Consider the following 27,192-nt stretch of genomic DNA (forward strand, 5'->3'; position numbering starts at 1 on the left):
CTCAACTACAGTTTATCACAGATTTGTACATATTTGTGAACTAAGCGCGTTGGAGAAGAGGTGTTATTCTAAAAATAATTTCAGTGAAAGTAAACCCAGGAATGACAGCCACATCTCTTGCTTTAACATCTTAGAAATATGACATTTTTAATAACACATTTTTCAGTTCAGCTTTACTATGGCTAAAGAACCATAGCGCACAATTGTGACTAACTAGAATCCAAATAAGAACAACTACTACTAAAGGAAATTATAATTTTTGTATTCCATTGTTAAGAGATAAAACTATAAAAACATAGATTTGTATTTAGTCTTTTTACCCAAAAAGCAATGTCTACCGCCTCATATGGAGTCAGTACAGATCAAACAAAATATTCTATGCTTTCCGCATCTACACTGCTAGGACTAATGTTCTAAATAATTAAAGAAAGAGGCGCCACACATTTGGAATCATTAGACAGACTGTATTTCCCTAGAGCAGAAAACTGTGCTGATAGAGTTTAAAAGACTTAATATGAAATGTAAAAAAAAAAAAGAGGAGTTTCTGGTAAAGTGCAAAAGAGATAGCTATATTAATAAAAACGTGCTGTTAACTGTAACAGATTCAAGCAGTCTGAGGATCTCCTGTTTTACTTCAGTCTGTTTTCCCTTTTCAACCTAAAAATGAGCTTAATTCGCTTATTAATGTAAGTCATTAAGAGCCTTCATTGATTAAGGAAAAACAGAAAGATGTCTACACTTGAGCTTTAATTAAAGAAAAACATCAAAGTCAATATAAAAATATGGGAAATTGTTTCTTTTTAATTGCCCAAAACATGCATTTTTATACTCATGAATCTCTACCCACACATTTAAATAATTCAAATATATAGACTTAATTTTCCAGTAAGTTTGACAAGTACCATTTTGAATGAAACTATTCTAAAACTAAATAAAATATACATCATTATATATTATGCATATAGATGTGTGTGTGTGTGTGTGTGTATATACATATATATACACATATATATGTATATATATATATATATATAATAAGCAAAACACTCTTAAGAATTTATGTTTTGGAAAATTAGGGCATTTGGGCACAATGATTTGCATTTGTCTAATAATAATAACAATAACAACAATAACAGTGACGATGATACTACTTAGTGCATATAAATTATAGTACCTTTACCTCAAGATCTTTTTTGCCTTATATTTTAGGATCCTTCTAATGATTATTCAGTCTTCTCTTCAGCATCTTTCTTTTCCAGCACCGTTAACAACTGCCATTCTTCAACCGGCTGTTCGCTAAGGATTCTCCTGCCAAAGCTCTTATTTTGATTTCATTATTTCTTTGTTCTTGTTGTCTAAACTATACACAAGTTACCCAGATTTTCCACTCTGGCCCATTTCAATAAAGACTTGTTTTGGCTTGACAAGTTCTTAGTCATAACCACAGTCTAAAAATAAATAATTTATTACAAATTCTACACGTTAAACCTATATTGTGCTATGCAACCTCCAAATCATTTCACAGTTCATACGTGGAACCTCCTTCCCATAAGGCTTAATTGGTCTCACTTGTCATTTTTGAAAACAATTCCAGTTATTTTATGGAGCTACTGACTGTCTGGAAGAACAATTTTGTGTAAAAACTACCTAAAAAAAAGCATTGTTTAAAAATCCATAATCTTATTTCAGGTGTGAAATGAACTAAACTCAACCTATGTACAGTGTGCTTAACAACTGAATTCAGATATTTGAATATGTTAAATTCTAAGCCTAAATAAAATAAGGTGAAACCCTACTTGACTTCTCCTTTACAACCGAGTAGTAGAAAACTTTTTTTGGATCAAAGATTTATATGTATACAAATATAGATTTCAGAATTTCTAGCAAAGAAGGTAATTCCTACTTCACTGTTAGATACTGTGATAGCAAAGATCCTAATAGGCCCAGGTAGGAGGGAATTGCACGGCACCTGCAAAATGAGATGCTATTTTTGTTCCAAAGACTCTTGTGGAAAACCTTCTTTCTATTGAGTCTGCTATTATGCCTTCATTCAAAACCTCTATAGGCCCCTTTTCTCAGGATATAAATCTCAAAGTAGTTATCTGAATATTTAAACAATAGTTGTTTGCGGCTGAATATGGGACCCTACATAAAGAGATATTACTAAAGAAAGAAAAAGAATGTGAGATTCTAGACACCACTAAACAAGAGAGATGAGGTTCCACAAATTACTTGGGTATGGATTAGTTCATTTCTACCAGAGCCCATGGCCACTGGAAGGGTGGCCATTTCTAAGCAGCGTTCAGTCTTTTGTACGTACCATTGCACATGTCTAGTTCATAGTTTTCATCAAAGGCACACGCAATTCATAGGTAAAGAAAATAAATAATAAAAGTGGCAAGGAGAAAATGCCTGTTTCTAAGTAGCAGAGTATTCTATTCATCTTAAAAGATGAAAGCAGGTATCTTTTATTACAGGTTTTTGTTCTTGTAGGAAGGTAAAAAATATGTGATTTTTCTATTAGTGCTAACACAGCGGAGCTTTTCAAAGTCACTGCCAGAAATGGATTGGTTTTCGTACCTGCTTTTTCCATGCTTTAAGTTAAGGATGTCTGCCTCATTATAAACCTTGCTGGTTCCCCAGACTTTCTGTAGTCTGGCTCTGCTGTGATTACTGGTCAAAACCTTTAATTACAGTATATAGTTTGTGCAGCTGCCTGCGAAATTGGTCTCAGGGTCAGTGGCTCTTCCCGTTCCCCTCTTTCCATTCTTTTGAAGCAATATTGCTGAACTGAAGGCATTGTTCCAGCTTTCTGGTGTGCTCTGTCTGTTGCACACTATGAATAGCTTTGCAATCACTCTAGCAATTGGTTCTTCAACTGCCTTTAGGTTGTCAATTGTAATTCATTGGCTCTAGGCACCTTTTCTCTTTTCATTCTCTTGAAGTCTTTTCTTAGTTAATTTGCAATAATATTAGGGAATGTCTTCTTCAGACATGTCACTAATGTCTTCCTGATTGTGAGGCTGGGTATACATTTGACTTTCATATATTTGCCTGTTAAAATGCTTCAGTGTTTTCTTTATCTCTGACTAGTGATGATAATCTTTGCAGTGTCTTGTAAGAAATCGGGCTTAATCTTGAAGTCTTCTTTCTAAGGAATAATCTAAAGAATCCTCCTTAAAAATATTCTCATGGGAGATAATTTATGTAGTTATAGTTATTTTTATAACTTCAAAGATATGATTTTTCATTTTTGTAATGAAGCGTTCATATTTCTTTCCCACAATTATGCTCTATTCTCTTTTTTAGTATATAAAAATTATAATTTTGAACTCCAATTCAACTCAGAAATAGTTAATTAAGAAATAAAGGGTTTTGACTACTATCTAGAAATCGATGCCTATGTTTTTAGAACCTTTTCAGAAGACCTATACTTTACTCCTCAGAAACCTTTTTAGAAATTATAAAAGAAAACATTCAAACTATTCAAAATAAATTCAGATACTTCTGCATTAGAGGAAGTTTATTTTTCTTTAGGAAAGAGAATAAACAACCATATCCCTTAATCTACTAAGAAAAAAAACCTGTAGTGTATTATGTCTCAAATCCTTATTTCTGGATAAAATCCAGCAGATTAACCCCTCTCATTAGTTTCAGCCATCCCAGAGTAACCAAAGGTATTTTTAAGCAGACACTATGTAATAATAATAATGATAATAATTATCATAATGATAATAACTAACGCTTATTGTGCTTTTTATCTTCAAAGGACCTTGCTGACATTAACTATGTGTCCATCTTCAAATTAATTTAACTCAACAAATGTTTTATTAACTTTGTAAGCTATGGAATGTGCAGCACATGAGTTCTGTTTTGCAAAATGAATGAATGAATAAATGAATGAATAAAAGGGCCAAAGAAATGGTTCTGTAAGCTTTACTTCAGAATCATTTGTTGCTTTTGCTAAATGAGGGTTAATGAAATACTAATTTTTACAAAACACAAAATTGAAATACAAATATAAAGGGTGAAGTTCGCCATTTCAAACACTCAAACACATCTTGCTTCAAAAAGACCCCAAAGGAAGCAAAATAATAGTTTTATTTAAGTAGAAATAGAAAAAGTATTAAATGTAAGGATTTTAAAAATTCTTCTAAGTTTCACTAATGTAAAAAAAAATTAATTACAAAGCTAAATTTGTTTTTATTAAATTGAATTCATTGCTTTAAAACCACTTTATGTTTCCACAGAGCTTCATCCTACACCAGGCTCCTTGCACGAGAAATATAAACAGTAAAAGATATTTGTTATGCCAGCAATTGAAATAAGCCCTGTTTAGTTAAAATTCAGGCAACTGGTAAAACGTTAAAAGAATATTACTCAGTCAAGATATCCAGCCACTTGCTATGAGAGATTTTGGGAAGAAAATAACCTGCTGGAAGCAAGATCCTCAAGTGGACAAACACAAACGTAAGTACATAAAAACACAGGAAAACAAACATTTTTAAGTACGGTGATTAACAGATCAAAGCTTTTTAAAACCATTAACATGGTTAGAATTGTGAGGGTTCGTGGAAGATGTGGTTTATGAGCAATATTCAAAGTTCAGGTGTGATACAGAGGAAAAGGAAAATATTTCTATTCAAGGATGGAAACAGGTGAGTCAGATTGGGTAAAGAGAGAGCAAGAAAATCTAGATAAAGCTGATGGTATTAAGCCAGCAGGGAGCATGCAGGGTGAGACTCAGAGGTTGTAAGTCATTCAAAGAACATATATTGAGCACAGAGATATAAACAAGCCCGAATTCCCGTCCTTCAAGGAGCTTACAATCTTGAGGGACAGACAGAAAAATTAACAGGCAATTAAGCCTAATGTTATGATTCGGATAAGTCGAGGATGCTGGGAAATCAGAAGGAGGGCGTCTGGCTCAGCCATGGGTGTTCAGGCAAACTTCGTGAAGTGACACATCATCTTTAGGTGGTTTTCCTAGGACAACAGGAATAGTGCGTGGTAGAAGAACGTGAGTGAGAAAAGCGAATTCAGTGATCAAGCGCCTTAACATATAAGAGCTGTGGTGTTTCATTTGACTCTACAAGGAATTAGAAGAGCGTACTGGTTTTTAATATGGGTATCATGAAAAACAGATAGGACGTCTGTTCTTCCCGGTCTGTGAAAAGGCATAGGGAGAAGGGGGGAGGTCTGGGGACGTAAACAACCTGGAAACTGAAAAGTACTCCAGAGGCAGAATGAGTAGGATTGGGTACTGAAATGTCGGGATATGGAAAGTAAAAAAGAGTAAGAATTTGCCAGCTTTACATAAAATAAAAATATGCATGTAACTGAATAAAGAAAGTGGAAAGAAATAGGGGTTTTATAAGAGAACATAATGAATTCTTTAGGGCACATATTGTATCTTCAAATGTTTTACTTTGTTATCCCACCTACATTAATGTTCTTGGTAGAGTGGATCTTCCTTATGTAATATGTTTGTTAATGGAAGTTTATTAGCTTTCAGTGGGCAGGGCACAGTTTCATAACATCGTCTGGTGGTGCAAGCACAAGTGTATAGAGTTCCCTTGAAAGGTTTGATTAAAGCGGCTAGATTCAGAGTCAGTGAAAGCAAATAGACAAATTTTTCAAGGAATCCATATAAAAAGTCTAAGAATGTACAATATATAAAGTATTCTGGCTGTTTTAATATTCTCAGCTAAAAGTTATTTATAATAACTTTTTAAATGTACTTATAATAATGAATGAATTTGTAACTATTGAAATGATTGCTATTTTAGCTTCGCTTGCAAGTTAGTAAACATTTTCAGGAGATAACTGAGTCATTCGGTGGAAAATTGACTTCCAAACCCTCTCATTGTTTCCTTAAGATTAAATTGTAACAGAGTGGAGTACATCTGTAAGGAATGGACGAAAAATAATTTGTATCTCATATCATTTTAGAATAAGTATACATCCCATAAGGGAATTTTCAAACTGCTCATACAATAGGTATGTACATTGCTCTATGTGAAATCAAATCAGTATTCTAAACTGCTGCCAAGAGGCAGGTCAAGATACTTGGAAGGCTCTTAAGGTTTAAAGTATACGACAGTTTACAATGATTATTTTACAAACACATGCACGTTTCACTCTATATACAGAAAGGAATATTAAATTAAACTAAGTGTTTAATGTGATTTAAACACTGCTTTGCATTTTCTAATAAAAGATTTATCATGTCAAATCAGATATTTGCTGCTTCATAGAGCTACCGAAACAGAACTGTTCTGCTGTCAAGCAATATAAATTTAAAATAAAAATTTAAACTAGAGGCTTATTATTTACAGACAAACACTGTCCAACATTTCTAATCCTTCAAAACACTCTCTGATTCTTTGCAGGAAGGGGAAAAAGTGCACAATGTAGAAATATTTATCTATAAACAAGTAATTAAAATTAAGTGTAATCGTTAAACAACATAAAACATATACTAGCACTCTCTTCCAGAAAGATGTCTATAGACTGAAAAGTGAGGACTAGATAAACTACTCACGATACACTGAATATGGAAAGCATTGTTCAAAAATATGAATATTTATAATCAAAACAAAACATGGTCTAAAAATGTAATGTTTATATCATTACGGAGATGCTTGCAAATACTCTTCTCACATTTGTATTCCATTCTTTTCAAATAGAACACCACATTCTATGCATATCACATAGCAAACTGAATTACAATTGCATGAAAATTGAGAAATGCCTGATCACAAATTTTAACTTTAACTTTGGCATTCTAAATTAGAAGCTGCATTTTCCTGTGCTACAATTAATGAGCCATGGAACCAACAGCATCTTTTGACCTTATAATTCCACTTCAAAGATCCATGTTCTACAGTTTTCATATTATTTTTTAATATTTGCTTTGATGAAAAACACTGGACAAACAGTTAACAAGGTATTTCTGAAAAAGTTAAATACTTTTGGGTTAAGGATATGGACAAATATCAAATCAGATTACACTGCTGAAAGGATGAACTATTCCTTTCATGTTGACAAAATGTGTGGTTCTTATAAGACATGGTAATATCCAATAAAACGAAAATCAGGTTTTGAAAAGCTAGGAGGTAAAAGAATCATGATCGGCAACTGTGTAGAGGGAAAATAGGATTACATTTATTGGCTACTATATTAACTTCTCATAAAATCCTCCTCATCTATTATATAACTTCAGAACTGAAGTATGCTCTCCTATGGGAGTTGTAAAACAAATTAGATACAATTACAATTCAATACAAATAAGAATAATAAAAAAACCCCTAATTACCCTTAAGAAGATTCTCATTTTAAAGCTTTATCATTTAACTTAGACCAGAATTTTCCCTAATGAACCAAGTGGGCCACTTGACACAATTATAGATTTTTATATTATGTTTTCTATAGAGAAAAATAGTTGATTATGAGTAAATTCTGGAAAACTGTGCTAACTACACCTCCCCAAAGTGAATACAACAAACATCTGTTGCAAGAACTGCTTGGCTTTCAGACAGTATGTAAAGGGTGTTCTTTTTCCCAGTGTTTTGCTATTTAAAAAAAAAAAAACTTGTTTAAAAAAAAAGAAAAAGCTTCCACTATCAATTCTCAAGACATAAAATCTTAAAATTCTGGTTAAGTTAAACACAAGTCATTACTAGGTATATTATCGAAAGGGAAACTATGCAATGTACAAGACTCCACTTGCATTATAAAATGGCAACAAAATAATTGGGCATGTTGCCCTCTGTTTGTGGGTTACAAAGTAATTTTAACCATTGTCTTTCTATCTTAACTCAGTTCTCTCCACAAACATAGCAACGCCCATAGCATAGAGGACAGAAGTTAATATATATTACTTCCTGATGCTTTTCACCCTCTGTTGGAATCCCAATGATAATTCAGCTTTCTCTTTGGATTTCACTGGGCTCTACCGGCTTCTCAACTACTCAACAATATCGTGGTATCTTCATCAAATGACTAAGGAATTAAAGTTTAACTCCAGTGGCAGGATAAATAATTGCAAAAATTTGGCATAATGCATTCAGCACACAAGGTAATCATTTCAATATGGGGGAGGGATTCCTCTTTTCCTAACTGCATCAAAGAGTTGTTCAGTGCTTTTTGGTAAATTGAATGCATTTTCCCCTGATTCTGAAAGAACAGAATTTTGCCTAAAATTCACAGGTATTTTGCTGAGTAAAACACTGCCTCTTTAGCGTTTGGGAATTCTACAGAAGTGCACACAACTGAGCAGGTAGAAATGAATAAACAATGTTTATAAGCAACAGAGCACAGAGCATGCAATGTCTTTATGATAAGGAAAGAAAGAGTAATAAACAGATGACCACTTCTAAACATATTTCAAGTAACATGTAACTTTGCTCACTATTTAATCGTCTGCTTCCTCTTCTACCTATGCCTACTGCCACCATTTTGAGGTTATTGTTTATAAAAAGTTTAAGATTCAGTTTCATAATTCCATTTTTATGCTAACAGTAAGATGCTGATTTATTTCCCAAAACATTCCAGGGAGTATTTCAACAAGGTATCCTACTACTATGCTGAGAAACCTTTGTCATTCAAGGAATGGGAAAAAAAGGAAGCTTCCATTTCTTTTTCTCCCAAATCTAAAGTATGGGTGCTTCATTATGTTTCGACAAACTTCAAGACCTATAACAGAATTTATCCAGGTATTCGATTAAAGCATTCTAAAATGTTAACACACACTTGGTATAGTCAGTGTTTATAGACTCATAGGGAAAACACTTTACTTAAAGCAGTCCTTAAAATGGTATTTACAAATTCCATCACAAGCAAAAATTTTAGGAAAATTCATTTAAAATTGATCTAAAAAGGAAAGTCAAAGTCACATATGCTTCCAGTATACACAAGTTTAGAATAATTTTTAAATCATATCTATATCTATAGTCTCTGTCTTACTAAAAGATGAATCACAAAAAGATATTTGTGTTTTTCCTGGGAGATATAGCCAGCCAACACATACAACACATACTCCAAAGCAATTAATTAAAAGTTTCCTTTACTTAATGTCACAGTCTTTATTTCCTTTAGAGGATTACCATGAACCATATGTTAGGTTTAAAGGACATTAGCTTCAATTTTATGGTATCTAAGAAAAACAGATATACAGTTTCTTAAATTTAAAACAAAAAAGTATTTGCAGCTATTGCTCATAATTTGAATAAAGTGATTTGAAGTTATAATGTCGCTTGTATATTAATTTCATATTATGTGTTTTATTATATACGTATTACATATATTTACACAAAATGTTAGACTGTCTATGTGTATTTTATAATACATATATACATATTTCCCATAATGAACTCAGAATAACAATACATTTTCAGCAAAGTACCTTAGCATCATAAACTAACTTAACACTCATAACTACCCTTCATTATATACAATTATGTCCATTCTACATACAGAAAAACTGGTTCTGAGAAGTTAAAAGATTTATCTAAGGTCTTAAGAAGAGATCAGGAAGGCATCACAATTACAATACTGAAGATCTGCACATGAATGACTCTCTGAATAGATTTACCGCTATTTTTTAACTCTTAATTACTTAATATTATTTATAAGGCATTTCACAAAATCTGATAATGGAAAAGGGTGCTAACTACTTAATGCTGAATGAGGCAACTAAAGATAGACATGAGCTCTGTTTAATGAGAAATCTTTGCCTTCTTTACTATTTTTCTAAAACTTAAACGAAAATTCTCTATCTGTGGTCCCGTGTATACTTAGTACTTTAAACTTCAAAGTGAATTATCCAAATTAATCCCACTCACTTTTCATAAAACAAATTGCATCATTCCCATTTTACAGATGAGAAGACAGGCACAGGAACAAAGCCATTTGCCCATGGGCCGAGCCCTGTGAGGGAGGTCTGCAGTCAGAACATGTTGTGTCCTTGGCTTCTCATTCATTTTCCAGGCTAAAGAGCAATGTCACTCCTATTAATCATCCTATTCCAAAATCACTAAAGGAGGCACACAGTTTACTGAAGCAAGGGGGAAAACATATCCTACAAGTTATGATGTGAAGGAATACATCAAAAGCTTCGATTTCACTGTACTTAGATTAAAATTCACTGTAAGTTTTGAAAACTATTCACATATCTTATTACTTCAGAACCATGAATCAGAAGCTTTGCTGAGACACTGATTACTTGCCCAGAATCAGTCTCAAGCTTTTATAGGCGAGATACAAGCTAAGAAATGAAATTAAAGGAGGGAGATAAAGAATGGGTCCATATTAAAATGTACTTGGTGGCACGGAACTTCCAAGATAAGACATCAATTTTCAGCCTGGCTGATTACAGAATAGGACCCGCTGCTTCTAGTCAACAGTGAGCACTTCAGTGGGACAAGCACGTAACATTTGAGGGCAAGTGATGCATGGTGATACGCACGATGCATTCCTTGAAAAGCTGAAGAAACAAAGAATGAACTAAATAAGCTCATTCTGTGTGAAATAAATGTTAACTAACCAGGCCTTTAGCCATTCAAAATCGATGAGAAAAATATTTAGATTAGTCCTCTACCTTTTGCTAAACAGTTAAAAAAAACAAAAACAGACAAAATCTTTGCTCTCCAAGTGGGTTAGGCACGTAAACAATAATTCCTATCAGATTGATATAGGTTTTCTGCTTTCTAAGAAAACGAAGGTTTCACGTTGAAAACCAGAATTACCAGCATATTCCTAATTACAGGCATCTTTTCCGATCCCAATGTGGCAGCAAACGTGCAACAAACCAAATAGACAAAGAGTTGTCACATTAAGGAGACGTACCTCTTGTACTGATCGAGCAGCTGGCTTGTCTTGATGATTGGCCAATATTAAAAAGGGTAAAGTGCATAACTGTGGGTGCTGAAGAGCTGAGTGCAGTTCATTTCTAGCAGTTTCTAAATCATCTTCTGAAGAGGCACTGTCCAATACAAATATGACCCCTTGAGATCCTTGGTAGTAGCGGCTCCAGTATTTCCGGATATTATCAGCCCCTGTCAAAAACAAAACACATTCTCTTCTTAAAAATAGCTTTCGGCAACTGAAAAATGTTCCCAGCAGTAATTCCTGTTGGAAACTCATGTAGCATTTAAAAATGAAGTGCAGAGATCATGGGTGATGAGAACAAAGAAGACTTCAGTACCCAGAGGTGGATGTGAACTTGAAGGAGAACAAAGAAGTGTAAGTCATTCTTCACGCCTTTCTTATCAAAACATGTGAGGAAGGACCAGGATAAATACTGCTTAGACTTCAACTCCAAAGAAATGTTTTCAGATTTTGCTTTATAGTCCTAAATAAGCAACACTCTCTACAAATTAAGTTTAAACCTATCTCAGAGAGCACTGTAACCTAGCTGCTCACCACAGCATCTCTCCAGGCCATTGACATTAGCTTGGTGACATTTTCTGAAAGAACCACTTGCTGACAAGGACAGCCTTGTTTAATGTCATCTAGAAAGTTAAAGCTATTAGCCCACTACCTGTGTGTGCCCAAGTGCTGAAATTTATGATGAACTAAAATCTTGGCTCTTGGAACATTCGCATAACCCCACTTGGCAATGAGCACACTCATGGTCTCAGTACGATGGGATGTTCATAAAAAAGACACAGAGATTCTCCACACCTAGGGCCACATCATATTCCTCTGTGGACTTACAATATCCAGCACCAGGTATAACTAAAGGTTCAATACAGGAATGAGGAAAATGAAAAGAGGAAATGAAATTATGCATTAAGTAGGCTTTAGGGATTTTGAGACCAGGAGGAACTCGAGAGACTGTCCAGTCTAACTCTTTGAGGAAACTGAGGCCAAGAGCGGTGAGCTGGCTAATCCCCAATTCATGGATCTATAAATCACAAACTTGAGACTGGCATTTGCGTTAGGAGACAACCTGCCCAGGGGACGGCATGTGCATTTCCCACATCATGACGATGGCTTCCTTCACTTTGATTTATGACAATTTATGTGTGTGGCAGGGGGAGGGCGGGAGAAGGCGGAGGGATGGCAGGCTTTATTGGGTATATAACAAAAATTAGATATCAAAGCATTTTACCAATTCAGTGTATATGATCAAGTCTTCACCAGTTAATAGTTACATTTTAGGCATCTATTGAGCACCTAGCTCTGAGTTGGACATAACGTGCTAAGTATTAGTGATACAGAGTGGGAAATGGAGTCACTGAGGAAGGAGAGCAAACTGTGTGCATCTCTCCCCACCTCTGTGTTCAGGGACGTCATATTGGAAGCTTGAAGTTGGATAGGGTAGGAGTACTTTCACCATGGACATTAGGAAAAGCTATATACCAGGTATTTTCTTCTCCTGAAGAGCCAACACACCAGTGGATAACATTGAGCAGATCTTATTTTTTTTCTGGGAAAAGTATAAAAGCAATCCAAAGATTATAATACAGGATAATAAAGTGCTGTGGTAGAGAGACTCTGTAGGTGCTCTGGGAACAACATATGAGGCATCTCACCGAGAGTGGGTGAGTCTCTTAAAAAAGTAACATCAAGGGCCGGCCGAGTGGTGCGTTCGTTAAGAGTTGGCTTGGGATGCCAGAGGGCCCCAGTTCGGATCCCACATATGAGGGCCAGTGACACTGCCCTCTACAGCTAAGATGCTGAACAACAGCTCAACCTGGAGCTGGGCTGCCATGAGTCGCCGGCGACGCCAGGTGGGTTGCCATGGGCTACCGTGTGTAACCAGCAGCCAGCGTGAGCAGCCAGCAGCTGCTGTGAGCGGCCGTCCAGAAGCCGGCGACTGATCTGCCTCACCCGGGAAGAGCGCAATGATGGTGCCAACTTGGGCCAGTGAAGCAACATCCTCCACAACTAGACTGAAGAACAAAAGGACAGCAACTTTTCTGTTTCCCTTCCCCCAATTCCCCAATAAAAATCTTTATTAAAAAAAAATAAGTAACATCAATAACCCAACCGCTACCATTTATTAAGCACTTCCTACATTCCAGGCACAATGTTAAGTGTTCTTAAAATAATAGCTCATATAACCCTTGCAAAACCCTAAAACGGAGGTGGAATTGACTCAGCTTTGAAACTAATTTTCAGACTTTAAAATCTGGGGTATCCATCATAGTACTATACTGACATAACCCGGTATATAAGAAGGCTAAGGGCATTTGATGGTGAGTAACCTTAAATGCAAAGACATGGGGTATGAGCAGGCTTGATGCCTATCTGTCAGGGTCCAACAAAGAAAAAAAAATTAAAGCTGTAGATTACTTAATATAGGGAGTCAGTTGCATAAGTGATGGCGGAACCAAGAAATAACAGGGGTGCCGAGAGGAGCAACAACTCTGGGCAGGTTCCCTCGACATGGCACTTGTGATGGCATTTCTTGTACACCTGATTATAGACAACCTGACTATATACAGAGTGCTGTCAGGAGACACCAGGAGTAAAAGAATCAAGCTACAATGGGAGAAGCTAAGCAAAGATATGGTTTCAGAAACCTCACCACAGCTTGATCCAATAGGAGCTCTAGAGTGTGCACTGAACTACAGAAGTGTCTAGTCTATAGGCAAGGGGGCCAGGCTGTTATGCCCCTGAAGAGTCATTGGCGATGAGCCACCCCTAGGGAACAGGAGGGGTTGGGGCACGATTTCATAATCTCCCAAGTATGTCTGGTTGAAGCAATCACTGTCAGCCAAGGGCAGGCCTCTAGACAAGGCTACAGGTGTGAGTCATTAGCAGCCAATCCCCGCAGCAGCTGGGAGATGGATGCACTGGCCCAGTAAAGGAGATCTGGGTAGGATACCAACTGCATCTGCTACAGGCTACATCCAGGCATTATCCATATGCTAGAGAACCATCCATATGACTGAGGAGCAAAAGTCGAGGCAGTGTTACCTGGTGGTGAATGCCTAAAACAATAAAAATATTGTCTGCATATGTATCCACACATAAGGTTACAAAGGCTACTAATGTAAAGAATGTGTAACACACAATTATCATATGATGAGAATATAAGCAATATGCTTTACTGTGACTTCTATAGGGCTCATTAAATGCTCACAGAATGCTTTCATTGATTTGGCCCAACTTTCGTATCCACAGTCAACCAACAGCTGCAATTGGCCAAGTGTGATTTTAAAATAAATGTTGGTTGTGCTAAGTGTTTCACATGGATTAACTCATTTGTCCATGACAGTCTTATGAGGCAGGTACTGTTATCACTCTCATTTTATCAATAAGGAAACCAAGACACAAAAACAATGACATAACGTGCCCAAGATTATACACTTAAAAGTATACTTAGGTCTAATGTAACTGAAATTGAAGGATCATTGACCAGAAAGATGATGAAGCCACATAAGGAATTCTACTACCACCCAAAAGCCAATGGGAAAAAAGGAACCTGTTGGAATAAAAGGTACCTACGTGCCTATATATATTGATGCTCATAGTGGGAACAAGGCCAAGAACATTTCCCAGCCAATTAACTCAGTGAATAGTATTATAAATGCCTATTCTGCACGAGTCACTGAAACCTTTGAGAAATATTCAGAAGGCCATTATTCCTCTTAGCTCCAACTCTCAAATCCTGTGAAGTAATACTAATTACAGTGAGGCTTGCAAATACAGCAGAGGGATAAATAAAGTCACAGCATTCAAGGTTCTCTAGGGAGTCAAGTATAAAGAAAGTAATACTGGCTGCATGTTTTAATGGAACTTGTCCATTGGAAATACACGGGACATACTGGAAATCCAATGTGTCAGTTCATCTCTTTCAACAGAAAAACTCTATTTTCATCTACCACATTTAGGAGCACCAAAGTTACCAAAAATAGTGAGACGAAATGACGATAAGTCCAATGACTGTGTTGGTAGATTAAAAAAAAACAAAAAAAAAACCCCGAAAAGAAATACCAAAACTTTAAAAATTGTCCCTTATATGACCTAATATATGAATACATTTTTATAAATAGTAAAAGCCCTTTTCTTTAGTCTCCTGCTACATAGTCATCTGCCCAATCTTAGCATTTCTAACTTTCAGCACAAACACTGAGGTTGGCATTCCAAATTCCAGTTCTTCTGTACAATGGCTTTAGTCAGCTGCAGCCTAAACCAGATGGGGACCATAGACACCAGCAGTGGGGTGAAGGATGGTACACCATTGTTTAGTCCAGCTGAGTGGACCTGAGTTTTGGCAAGAGATTAAAATGAGACATGGCTGTGTCATCATCCCAGCTGACAGGTGCTTTGAGAAGGAGCCTAACTGGGAAAAATAAAAACACCTGTTCAATGTCCATATCCCAAAACTCGTAACCCAATAAATTAAATCCAAAAGGAATAATACATAGAACTTCATATCTAAGAGCAGTCCGCGGCCTCTCTTATTCTAATGACTGAAAATTGTGTGCTCTGTGTCACTTAAATTACGATTATTAGATACAAAGATTAAACATCAAACTCAAATCTGGTCTATTTTTCATACATTTAGATTAAAAAACAAAGGGCAATCTTACCAATAGGGACGTTGGGTGGAAGGTGTTGCCAAATGTCCTAGTCACTCAAGGTCCGATAAAGCCTGACAAAAAGTTGTAAAGAACCCTTGGGAATCTAAGAGTTCATTCTGAGAGCCCATCAATCAGGACAGCCTGGGTCAAGGTACCACAACAAGAGTAGAGAGAGAAGACAGAAGCATAACATGTCTCCGCGGTGCAGGTTCATTTCTGTTGCATACTATGGACGTCAATAACATTCTCTTATTCATCCATCCATCCATCCATCCATCCATCCATCCACCTAGCAGATATTTACTGAGCCCCTGGCACCATCTTAGGTGGTGGGGATACAGAAGGAAACAAAACAGACCAAAATTTCAGTTTCCACAGTGCTTACATTCTCTACTAGCACAGCCAGCCTGCCATTAGAGAGGTTAAAAATGTCAGGCACTCGTTTTACCAGCCTCTCTCCCTCATAACAGAGACATTCTCATTTGATTCTGGTGAACTGGGACTCAACAAAGGTCTGCTGGGAACTGCGGGAAAAGCTTTTGCTCCTCAAGAATAAAAGAGAAAAAAGAAAAAAGATGCCCAAAGAGAGCCTTCTTCCTCATCTAGCTTTTGGATTTCATTAGGTGATAAAGTGATGCTTTGAGCAGCATTAGCCTTCCAGAAACCTGAAAGGAGACATACCAACACACTGAAGATATCAGAACGGGAAGACAGATCCTGGGGTCCTTGAGAACACTGCTGAGCAGCAGAAGCAACACCCTATATTATAAGAACTCCTAATTCTGCAAACACCGTAAATGCGCATCATTCAAGCCTATTTTAGATTATTTACAGCCAAAAAGATGCTTATTCTGCTCATGTCAATTAACAGGCTATGAATAAGTTCCTTAAAGGAGCTGTTCTTTAGAAGATGGATTCAATAAGCTGAAAAATAATAAGGATATGCAGGAGTCAACAATAAAACCAGTTGCTCAAAAGTTGTCCTTATGAAAAAAAATCTGATGCCTAGACCAGTGATGTCCAATTAAACTTTTTGTGCTTAGAAAATCTAGGGGAGATTTTCTCCCCCCTATATCTGTACTTTCCAATATGGTAGCTACATGTGGCTACTGGGTACTTGAAATGTGGCCAGTGCAACTGAAGAACTAAATTTATTTAATTTAAATTTACTTAGATTTAATGTTAAAATGCCACATGTGGCTAGTGGCTACTACGTTGGACAGTGTGTTCTAGGTATTTCCATAACTTTTACGGTTGACATTAGTGACTGCTAGAAACAGTTAAGACAGGAGTAGTTACAGACACCTAATCTTATCTCTAAAAGGAAAAACACATAACCTTGCTGGCACAGGAGCAGGTGCAGTCACCATTGTCCTAAGATGGTCTGCCAAAGGGCTATGCAATAGGCTAACCAGGATGAGGCTCTCCACTGCTGTCAGTCACGCTGTGACAGCAAATAGAATTCAGGATCAAGAGTCCAGACTGTCTCCTTTCCATCCTCTTACCATAGTCTTAAGAAAAATGAAAGACAGTAAGGATACTTTCCCTCTGGGAAACTTAATGGGATTGGAGGCCCATAAATGGAGCCCATTTTGGAGAAATGAATGGTAAATGGGCCTTCAAATCTTAGAGAAAGATGCATCCTTAGAACAAAGGTTACTCCGGTGGTATTCCTTTAAGAGGAATGGTGTGTAGCATGGAGAGAAGTGTTTGAAGAGCAGAAGAAGGAAAGGAGCAGCCAGAGAAAAGTAGTCGTTTCAAATTCATTTTTATTCCTCCCATCTATGGAATCTCAGTCTCTCTGATTGGTGATTCCTTTGATTCTTTTCTTCTGTAAAACAGACTCAATCTGTTTTTAAAAACTAAAACACTAAGGATTCAGAAGGACTAAGAAATACATAGCTAAACTCAAACTTTTATTATGAACTTCCCTCGGCCCCCGCCACATACTACTCACACACACACACACACACACACTCTCTCTCTCTCTCTCACACACACACATACTCACACTCACACACTCACACTCACATACATACAAAGCCAAAATATCATAGAGTAAATTAAACCTAACCTTCCCTAAATAGTCGATAAAAAGCATAAAAATGTAAAGATTAAAAGTCAAGTTCTCTGAAGGGAGGTATATGATCCCGTTTTGCTTTTCAAAGAGTCAAAAAACCCTTTAGAAAATGCAAGAATTGTTAGAAAAATGTGAACCAGTGAGTTCTTTTGGAAAAACAGAAATTTGTTCTGCATGACGGAAGGAAAACTACTATTAAACAGAAGATAAAACTGGAGACCAATGTCTTCAGACTCAGAATGAAACTGGCTGTGAACATCCATGTAGGAAATAGATGATTAACACACCATCATCACATACTGGCCCCACAGCTACATACCCCATCACGCTAACCATGTCAGGTGTTTATATATATATATATCATCTCATTTAACCTTTTCACATTTATTATCCTCATGTAATGGATGAAGAATTTGGGACAGAAAGGATAAGCACTTTGCTCCATACCTAGCTAATAACTGGCAGATCTAGGATTCAAATTTTGGACTCTCTGATTCTCAAAACCATGTGTTCTCTTACACTGCATGGTGCTGCTTCCCAGAGAGTGTAAGAGGCTCCAATGAAACGGGAATGGATGGAGTGTTCTATGTGGATAAGTGGGCATATTTAAGAGAGGTGTCCACAGGCTTTAAAGACTGGTTAAAATTAAGACCGGGGAGAAGAGGAGAAAAGACATTCTAATGGGGAGGGCAGAAGCTAAGAGGAAATTAGGAATGAGTGTGTGGTGGGACACAGAGAAGAAATGAGCATGAAATAGGAAGTCTGAGCCAGTGATAAGTGGCTACTGTGAAAACAGAGTCTGGATGGCTCTGTACGCCATCAGAACGTCGGGGCTTGATGCAGCGGTTAGCGGAGAATTAGTACAGAGACCTGAGGCACCACACCTGGGGCAGTCTTGTCTTGCTCAAGGGCCCTGTCTACTACCCACTGCCTGTTAGCACTTATGGTGGACGGTACTATCTATCCGCACCTGAGCTTCCTCCAGTCCCAAACTGCCAAGCCTCCAGATTTCATCAACCTTTGAAATGAGTAAATAAATGAGTAAACAAATAATACCCTATATGCTCCTAGGTATACAGCTAACTGCATAGCTTGAAAAGATTTGTTTGCCAAGGTATTCCAACGTTTATTAGAAATCTACCATGAGAAAATGTGTAGAGAAGTTAAAAAAAAGAAAGTCCTTCCTTCTCCCAAAGGTTCTAAGACAGTCAGCAAAGGACGTATAGCTTCTGCCTATCTTGGACCCCTCCCCCCCCTGCAAATGGTTAATGTGAGAGGTGAATGCAGGAAATACTAGAGGCGGGCGGGGCAATGAGACAGGGAAAGAGACAACACACAACAGGAGAGTTTTTCCAGCCAGCTACCACTGTGGCTAATATGAGTTTAATTGTGCTGAAACTGGGAGCCAGGCACTGAGCAGAGGGTGGGGTGGTGGTGGTGAAGCAGTTGGGTCTTTATATACCTACCTCCCATTAGTGGTTGATTGAGGGCAGTTCAGGAAGCCCAGGCATGAATTTCCCAGCATGTCTAGCTTGCCTAAGGCACTCAGACAAACCCACTCCCACGGCCAAAGAGCCAAAGAATGCTCCCAGTCAAAGAACTCAAGGTACTGGCTGTGGAAAGTCAGTCTGGTGCCCATGAAAATGGGGTGATGAGTAGGACCTCCTTTAGCTACCTCCCACCCAAAATAGTATGGAAGTGTCAATTTAGGCTATTTGACCAGCTGTTGGCTCAGGACTAGAGAGCACAAAAAACAGTCATTATTATGTGGAAGTAAAGTATTTTACTCCAGGAGGCCCAGGAGATCAACAATATTTTCATAATTATACTAAGACTTTATTTGCTATTTTCACCATGTGAACATTTTCACTGATGGTACAAAGCAAAGGTGAATTACACTCTGGTAACTTAGCACGGACAGAGATACTGACATCAAACTAGTGGTCACTGTATCCTAGACTACCTACCACATATTTGCAGGAGGAAAAAAAGCCAGTTTCACCTAAAAATAAACTTAACACTAAACATTCTTAGTTTTATTAAATTAGCTCTTCAACATGTCTTTTTTGTTGCTGCTTTTAAATATTCTGTGTGACTAAATGAGAAGCAGGCAGAAAGCATTTTTGCTACTAAAGCACACAGTTGTTTTGAGGATAATACTCGTGCAACTGAACTGTGCGCTAAGCTAGTCATTTTTCTTTCATTGGAGTTCCATTTTTACTTGAAATTTCAACTGACAAACTATAATTATTCAGGCTTGAGTATTCAACAGACATTTTCCTGAAAATGAACATGTAAGCCTGGAACTTCAAGGAAAACAATTGATAGTATTTGCTGTCAATGATAAAATTTGTTTCCAAGCCAAAATTAGAATTCTGAAAAATTTGTTTCTGCCTCTGCGATCTTGACAGCTTCTCAATGATGAGATTGGTGGTGATATCAACAGACAGATATTTATAATAAAATGTGTCAACATTTGGGAGAGCTACATAACTTAATAAAGCAATATTTTCCAAATAACTGAGGTATGATGGCACAAAATCAGGCAAAGATAAAACGTACATTCAAAGTACAAGACTAATCAATAGATGTTATATAACTGAGTATGAAAAGTTCATTGGTGTGGCTTTCAGATTCTAAATTGCAAATAAACTTTAAGAAACTACCGTATGTTGAAGATTTCAGTGGGGTATCAAATAAGACTATCAACAGTGATCTGAAATGGCTTTTAAAATAAACCTCCCTTTTCAAATTTCATATGTATATGAGGCTGGATTTTTTTTTGCTTCAACCCCAAAACATATAGCAACAAATTAAATGTAGAGGCAGATAGAAGAATCTAGTCCTCTTTTACTAAGCCAGATATTTAAGGTTTGCCATGCTTCAACTATTTTTGTTTGTTTTTGAAACTGTTAATTTTCATAAAATCATGTTTTTACATTAATGTGTAATAGGTTTATTGTTACTTTTTTAAACTTCCCACTTATTAATTTATAAAAGATTTTTATTAAGATATAGCTAACATATAACATTATATCAGTTTCAGGTGTACATCATAGTTATTCAGCATTTATATATCTAAAGAAGTGATCACCATAAGTCCAGCAACTATCTGATACCATACCACGCTATCACAATATTACTGACTATATTCCCCATGCTGTACATTATATCCCCATGACTTATTTTATACCTGGAAATTGGAACCTCTTATTCCCCTTCACCTTTTTCCCATCTTTTAAAAAATTTTCAATTACAGTTGACAGTCAATATTATTTTATATTAATTTCAGGTGTACAGCATAGTGGTTAGACATTTATATAATTTACGAAGTGATCCCCTGACTAGTCTAGTACCCACCTGGCACTGTACCTAGTTATTATGGTTTATTGTTACTTCTAAAGGAATTTAAAAATATTTTTTAAATTTATCAGCTTTAATTTCTAATAGCAAATATCGATACATATAAGGTACCGAAAGCCCTTTGGGGGTCTCAATAAATTTTAAGAGAATAAAGGACCTGAAACCCCCATAAAGGTTTTCGAATTGTAGATATTCATTGTCTTTAATATGTAAAAGAGACCATTAAGATTTGTTAAAATTAGGCATGTCATTCCAATGGGAACAGAAGTGTGACTTTGAACTATCTTTACTCTCACCCTGTTTCCTATCCAAAGATAGGACAAGTGGAGTTGGAAGTGTAATCTCAAAATTAAGGTCCACACAGGAATCATACCAAGCTCCTTGGTCTCATTATGTTGGAATTCTAACCCAGTGGTCACATGCTTCAGAGACTAGAAAGATGACACAGTGTGTGTGGCCAAGGAATCTACACTACAAATAGCACATTCCCAGGAGATTCTGAAGCAAGCAGGTGGTCTTCAGCGTACCTTTTACAAAACCAAGTTCTAAACACTATACAAACTAACACGCCAATTGCCCTCTTCCTACCTTATCCTCCCCTCAGCAAGTATTCTGGAGGTCTATGTTATTCAAAACACAATTTTACCATGATCTTCAATGTCCAGTCCTACTAACTGTCTCCAAGGGCTATGCCTGCTATCTGATATCTGCCCTTCACACCGTCATCGCTTTCCGTGTGGGTCACAAGAATGGCCTTCTAACTGGTCTCCTTACTCCTGTCCTGGCAGTGATCCAATTAACTTACTAATACTAGTCCAGAAAACTAGTTTGAGATACACCACTATTTTGCTCAAAAATATTAAATGCCTATAACTTGAAATTTCCAAACTACTGGATTTAGCATTGGCAGTTCTCCATGATGCGTCTCCAACTGGCCATTCCCACCGCATCTCTCCATCACTCTCCCGTACGCTCCACAAATGCAACTTTGGCTCTCCTGAACCACATCCAGGCTTTTCACCTTCATGTGTTTGGTTGTGTTATCCCATCTGCCTGGAGTTCCCAGTATGTCAGTTCTCCCCTTAGCTCTTACATATTCAAACCACTGCATGCCCTTCCAGGGCCAGAGCGAACGTCACCTGTTCCACCAAGCCTTCCATGATCTTCCAGCTAGAAATCATTTCTCAGAAACATTTAGTCTGTCTCTTGGTTCTGCTCATAATAGAAACTCTTAGTCTATTTCTCTTAGTTCCGCTCTGCCTTGTAGTAATGTTATCTGAATGCATATTTCATCTTTCTGGTTAGGCTAAAAGAGCCATATGAGAGTTTTGTGCATTTGTGTGTCTAGTTCTCCATACTCTAAATGTATCCAACACAAAGTCTTAGACACAGTGGGAACTCAATCAGTATTTTTTCAATGAATTGATTCATCTTTTATAAAACATTTATTCAGATTTCTCAAATGCAGAATGTAGAATTTACCTAATTCATTCCATGAAATAACCTATCACTTTGGTTGATGGTGGTAGTTCGCTGGTTTACAGCAACATCCTCCACAACTAGACTGAAGAACAAAAGGATAGCAAGTTGTCTGTTCCCCTTCCACCATTCCCCAATAAAAAGTCTTTTAAAAAAAAAGTAATTTTTATGTTTCTGGCACATACTCAGTTCTGCAAGGAATCTCTCACACAACATCAGAAATTAAACCACATAAACAATAAAACTTAATTTTACTCATTGCTTAGCCTTTCTCAGTTGTTTTAGCATTTGGAAACGTGCAGCCATCATGCAGCAAGTGCTATGTAAGCAAGCACGGCACTAAGAAGACAAGAGCATTAAGTTACGCTCTGTCTTTGGGATCCTTTTTGATCCTATCCTATTTGATCCTATCCTGTCCTTTTAGCCTGTCCTGATACCCAACAGAACCAGCAGCCACGAGATCCTGAAAGCACAGAAATAAAAAGCTGTGGGAAGAGTTCAGGAGCAATGTTCCCTTCTGTGCTCCTGTAAAAGCCAAGGGCTGACTTCCTAGGCCCACAAATGCCAAGGTGATCACAATTTGCACAGCTCCAAATATCTGCAAAGCAACAAATTCCTGAGCTATTGGCATAACACACAAAAAAAGCCAAGTATACATTTGAAATATTCTGGAAAATCTGATGGCCAGACTAGAAAAGCTAATACGGGAACAATTTTGTTGAAGTTGCCATTGACCAAAGCAACAAATTGGGGAGAGTCAAATGGGAATTTTCTGGCTGACTGGAAGGTGTTCGTTCCATACTCGGTGTGAAATAAGATCTTTTAAAACTGTGAAAATGCTATAGCATTCTAGCACAGCTAGCCATTTCTCGCCTACCAGTATTTCTTTTTATTGTAAACCTTAACTTATAACTGTGTGCCAAAATTGACAGAGATAACATGAAGCTCTAGATGAACACAAATTTACAGTCCACAGGAAATGTTTAAAACTATCTAATGTCTCTTCCTATAGAGCAATAAAGAGTAATTTGAGTCACGGATTATAAACCTTGAAACTCAAAGGTATAATATTAGTCTCTCACTCTAACTGCAATTTCTGTGATTAATTTGACCTCAAAACAAGTTATTGCTATATAACCTACTCATGTTATAAAACCTTAAGAGAATTCTGCTTGGTCTACAATATTTATTTGATTCCACCCTTATTTGCCCTTTCTTCCTTTAACATTTTCTAGATCATTCCTGATGGACATGCTTATCACAACTCCCAAAGGAAGGTTTAAGTTTTTCTTTATGAGCTATTCCTTTGGTTCTATTTGTTGTCACCCTATTGATTACAGAGATACAGCCAGGACCCATGTTTGGCTAAGCATAAAATAGTGAATGGCAAAGGAACAGGCTAGACTTTAGGGAAATGGTACCAGTGTTTAATTTAGGCTAATATACATTATAATTTGAATTAAGTATTTGGACAAGTCAATGTACTTTACAACTCATAAATAAATGTGGGTGGCTGTCAGGTTAGGGGTCAGATATATTCTAAAACTTTCAGAATAGAAAATGTCTTCAGAATTTGGTACACGATTTTCCTTGATAACAAAGCAATGCATTGGAGTTGTACGAGGTCCTGATGGCAGGCTAGCTCTGACAGTAGAGTGATGAATAACACCATGGGCTCTGAAGCCAGACTCACTGGCTTCAAAACCTAGCTCTGCCATACGTCGTCTTAGTGACCTTGGATAATCAGGTTAACATTGTAAGCCTCCGTTTCCCTTTCAACAAAAGGAAGGAAATAATAATACTGAGGTACCCCAAAGGATAACAGAGATTAAATGAGATAACTCATTTGGCATAGTGCTTGACTAGTCTAAATGTTCATTAAGTGTTAACTATTATTTTCTTGATATTGTTACGGTTATTATTTGGCCATCACTTTAAGCCTGTAACTTGAACTACTGAACTAACCTGTGTTCTAAGGTCTAGAAGTAAAAGTCCACCAGGTACTGAAAGGAACAGCGAAAGGAGGAGAGGTTCCTCTGTGCTTCTCCAATACAGCCACCACTGGGAGAATAAACCAACTCTTTCATTTGGGGTGGCTCCTGACTTCTTTTATAGTAATTCTCTGCTATATCCTGTACCTCCCTCAGCCTCTAGTACTTTATATTACTCCATTTCTTCCTTCGCATTGCTGTCCTGGTTTCTCCTGCCCAACATTCAAGAAGAGGTTTCTCTTCTTCAGATGGATATGCATGTTCCTTTAGTACAGGTGTCTTCAGCTAGAGTTTCAAAGAAATAGTGTGATTAATCAACTTAACATTAAGGTGACACTCCTATTATTTCATATGAAAAAATCCAAATTGATCACTAATACAAACTCATCTCATGTGTGTGAGTGAAAGTTGTCTACAAGGCTGACATATGGTATACATACACACGAAACTATCATTACACTTTATATCTCCCTCCCTTTTGTTATAAAACACATAGATGACCAAAAATCAGTGCATTTTTTCAGTGGTTCACATGGCTGCAGCAGTAAGAGTTGAAGAAATATGGGTTAAGGCAAGGGCTGCCATTTCTAGGCAAGTGTTCTTTTTTCTTTTTTTCCGTCAAGAGCTACTTTTAAGTAAAATGTAGTTGATTATGAATAGGAAGTACAGCAAACATACCTAAGTACAAAATGAGCTTTTATTCTCAGGAATTCTTGCAAATGTTTATAACCCAAAAAAGTTTATAACTTTCTCACAGCTTTTTCGTAGATTTTATGCAAAATTACCAGTTCCACCAGGTACTGTCTCCATAGCACTACTAACAACTTTGCTAAAAATTCCCAGGATCCTCCTTGCTGGGCGTCTTCACCACTGTGTCTCCAGGTGTCTGCGCAGACTCTGGCACAGAGCAGGCACTCAATGTTTGTTGATTAAGGCAGTTAATACGGGAATGACAATATGTCAATTATTTGCCCTTGGATTTGAGCACCAGCAGTTTCATATTTTTATTCAGTCTAAAATACACTTCCTCGCTCCCTCCCTTCCTTTCATAATTCTTGTCTGAAATACTCCTCTTCTCTCTGAGCTTCTTCCTAAAGCAGCAGTCTCTTTTTGTCTGTTCTCTGACGTAAGTTTCCCTGTGTGCTTCGAAACAGCCACTATCAAGGGACACTCGTGACATGATCACTCCACTTCAAACAATTCCAAATGAATAGCCTCTATAACCAAAACTGGATGAATCATTAAAATGTTATCTTAAGGTAATCAGACTTCCTTTTTTACACAATTACTATACACTGAAACAAGATTAGCCCATTACATCACATATGCCATAACAGATTTCTTCCCATGTAACTAATCGCTGAATCAATAATTGTCTCTGAATCAACCTTCTGTCTTTGATGCTATGGGATATCTCTAATTATCTCAAGAGGCTCTAAAAATAAAATTCATTTTAATTGCCTTTCAAATATAAGTGTGCCTGTATCATCCAGCACTAGGGAACAGGGTTGCACAAAGAGTGGCACAGCATAAGAAGATTAGGAATCAGTGCGCTAGCCAAAGAGAAGACAAATGAGTTTAAAATATTGCCTGAGGTTGAGCACTTCATTTCCAAATACAGTTTCCCATGAAGAACCCACTCAAAAGAAGAGAGAGAGACAGTACAATTTAAATGATGCTCAGTCTACTGTCTAAGTTTTATTTAGATTGGGACAGTTAAACAACATATTTGTCTGAGGACAGAAAACAGACTACATGAGAGAAAACATTTATTAGGTATCCAGTAAGGTTCCACAATGCTAAATTTTCTTAAAGCTCTGATACTAGGTGAGGCCTTAGTCTCATAGTTGACTAATGAGGACACATCAGTCCTGTCATGCCCTTATTCTTGATAAGTGAAAACAATATTTATAGAGTAGACACATATAAAAGTATGCCAATGTGACATAGGATCACTGTCCTTAAAAAATATTTTAACACATTTATCAGAGACTTGTTGCTATTTTGAATAGTTTCTCTTATATACACATGACTAAACCACATACAAAAATATATATATATATATATATTTTTTTTAGAGAGGAAAAACACACTATTCACCCTAACCCACTTTTTGGTTTGTATCCTTCAAGATTTATTTCTTCCTTAATTAGGAAAACGATGGTCTTGTTATAAACTTCATTCAGTACACACACATGCACACATACACAGAGTCTTAGTACACAAGCCAACCTTAGGTCATATATCCTTATAAATCATCAATGCCTAAGCAACCATTTCTGCAGAAAAGTAGAAAGCATTAAGAAAATGGTCAGCCCAAGGGTCAGCCGAGTGGCTTAGTTGGTTAAGAGCTTGCTCAAGAGTGCAAGCTCTGAGCAACAGCAGTTCAAGTCCCAGCCCACGCTGAGCTCCGCTGAGCTATTGGCAGGATGGCTCAGCTAAAAAAAAAAAAAAAGAAGAAGAAAATGACCCATATTAAATTTCTATGTCTTGGCCACCTTAAATAAAGCTGCAATGACATCGGAGTACATATATCTTTATGGATAAATGTTTTCAGATATTTTGGGTAGATACCCAAGTGAGGGATTGCTGGGTCATATGGTAATTCTAGTTTTAATTTTTTGAGGAATCTCCACACTGCCTTCCATAGTGGCTGCACCAATCTGCATTCCCACTAAACAACCAAAGTGTCCTTCGATAGATGACTGGATAAAGAAGTTGTGGTATATATATATATATA

At 36.9% G+C, this 27,192-nt stretch overlaps 1 protein-coding gene across 8 annotated transcripts in view; it reads right to left on the reverse strand.

The window, feature by feature from the left end:
• Nucleotides 1–27,192, reverse strand: part of ARL15 (ARF like GTPase 15) — a 397,343-nt gene that overhangs the window by 177,239 nt on the left and 192,912 nt on the right. For 7 of the 8 annotated variants that reach the window (XM_019641462.1, XM_019641458.1, XM_019641459.1 and 4 more), the window contains one exon: nucleotides 10,849–11,057. In XM_019641462.1, the coding sequence (XP_019497007.1) occupies nucleotides 10,849–11,057 (209 nt within the window). Of the gene's footprint in view, nucleotides 1–9,050; nucleotides 9,992–10,848; nucleotides 11,058–27,192 lie in introns of those variants that run through there. The other variant, XM_019641463.1, reaches the window with a different exon arrangement.

The sequence above is a fragment of the Hipposideros armiger genome, unplaced genomic scaffold (assembly GCF_001890085.2).
Source record: "Hipposideros armiger isolate ML-2016 unplaced genomic scaffold, ASM189008v1 scaffold_60, whole genome shotgun sequence".
Taxonomy (NCBI): domain Eukaryota; kingdom Metazoa; phylum Chordata; class Mammalia; order Chiroptera; family Hipposideridae; genus Hipposideros; species Hipposideros armiger.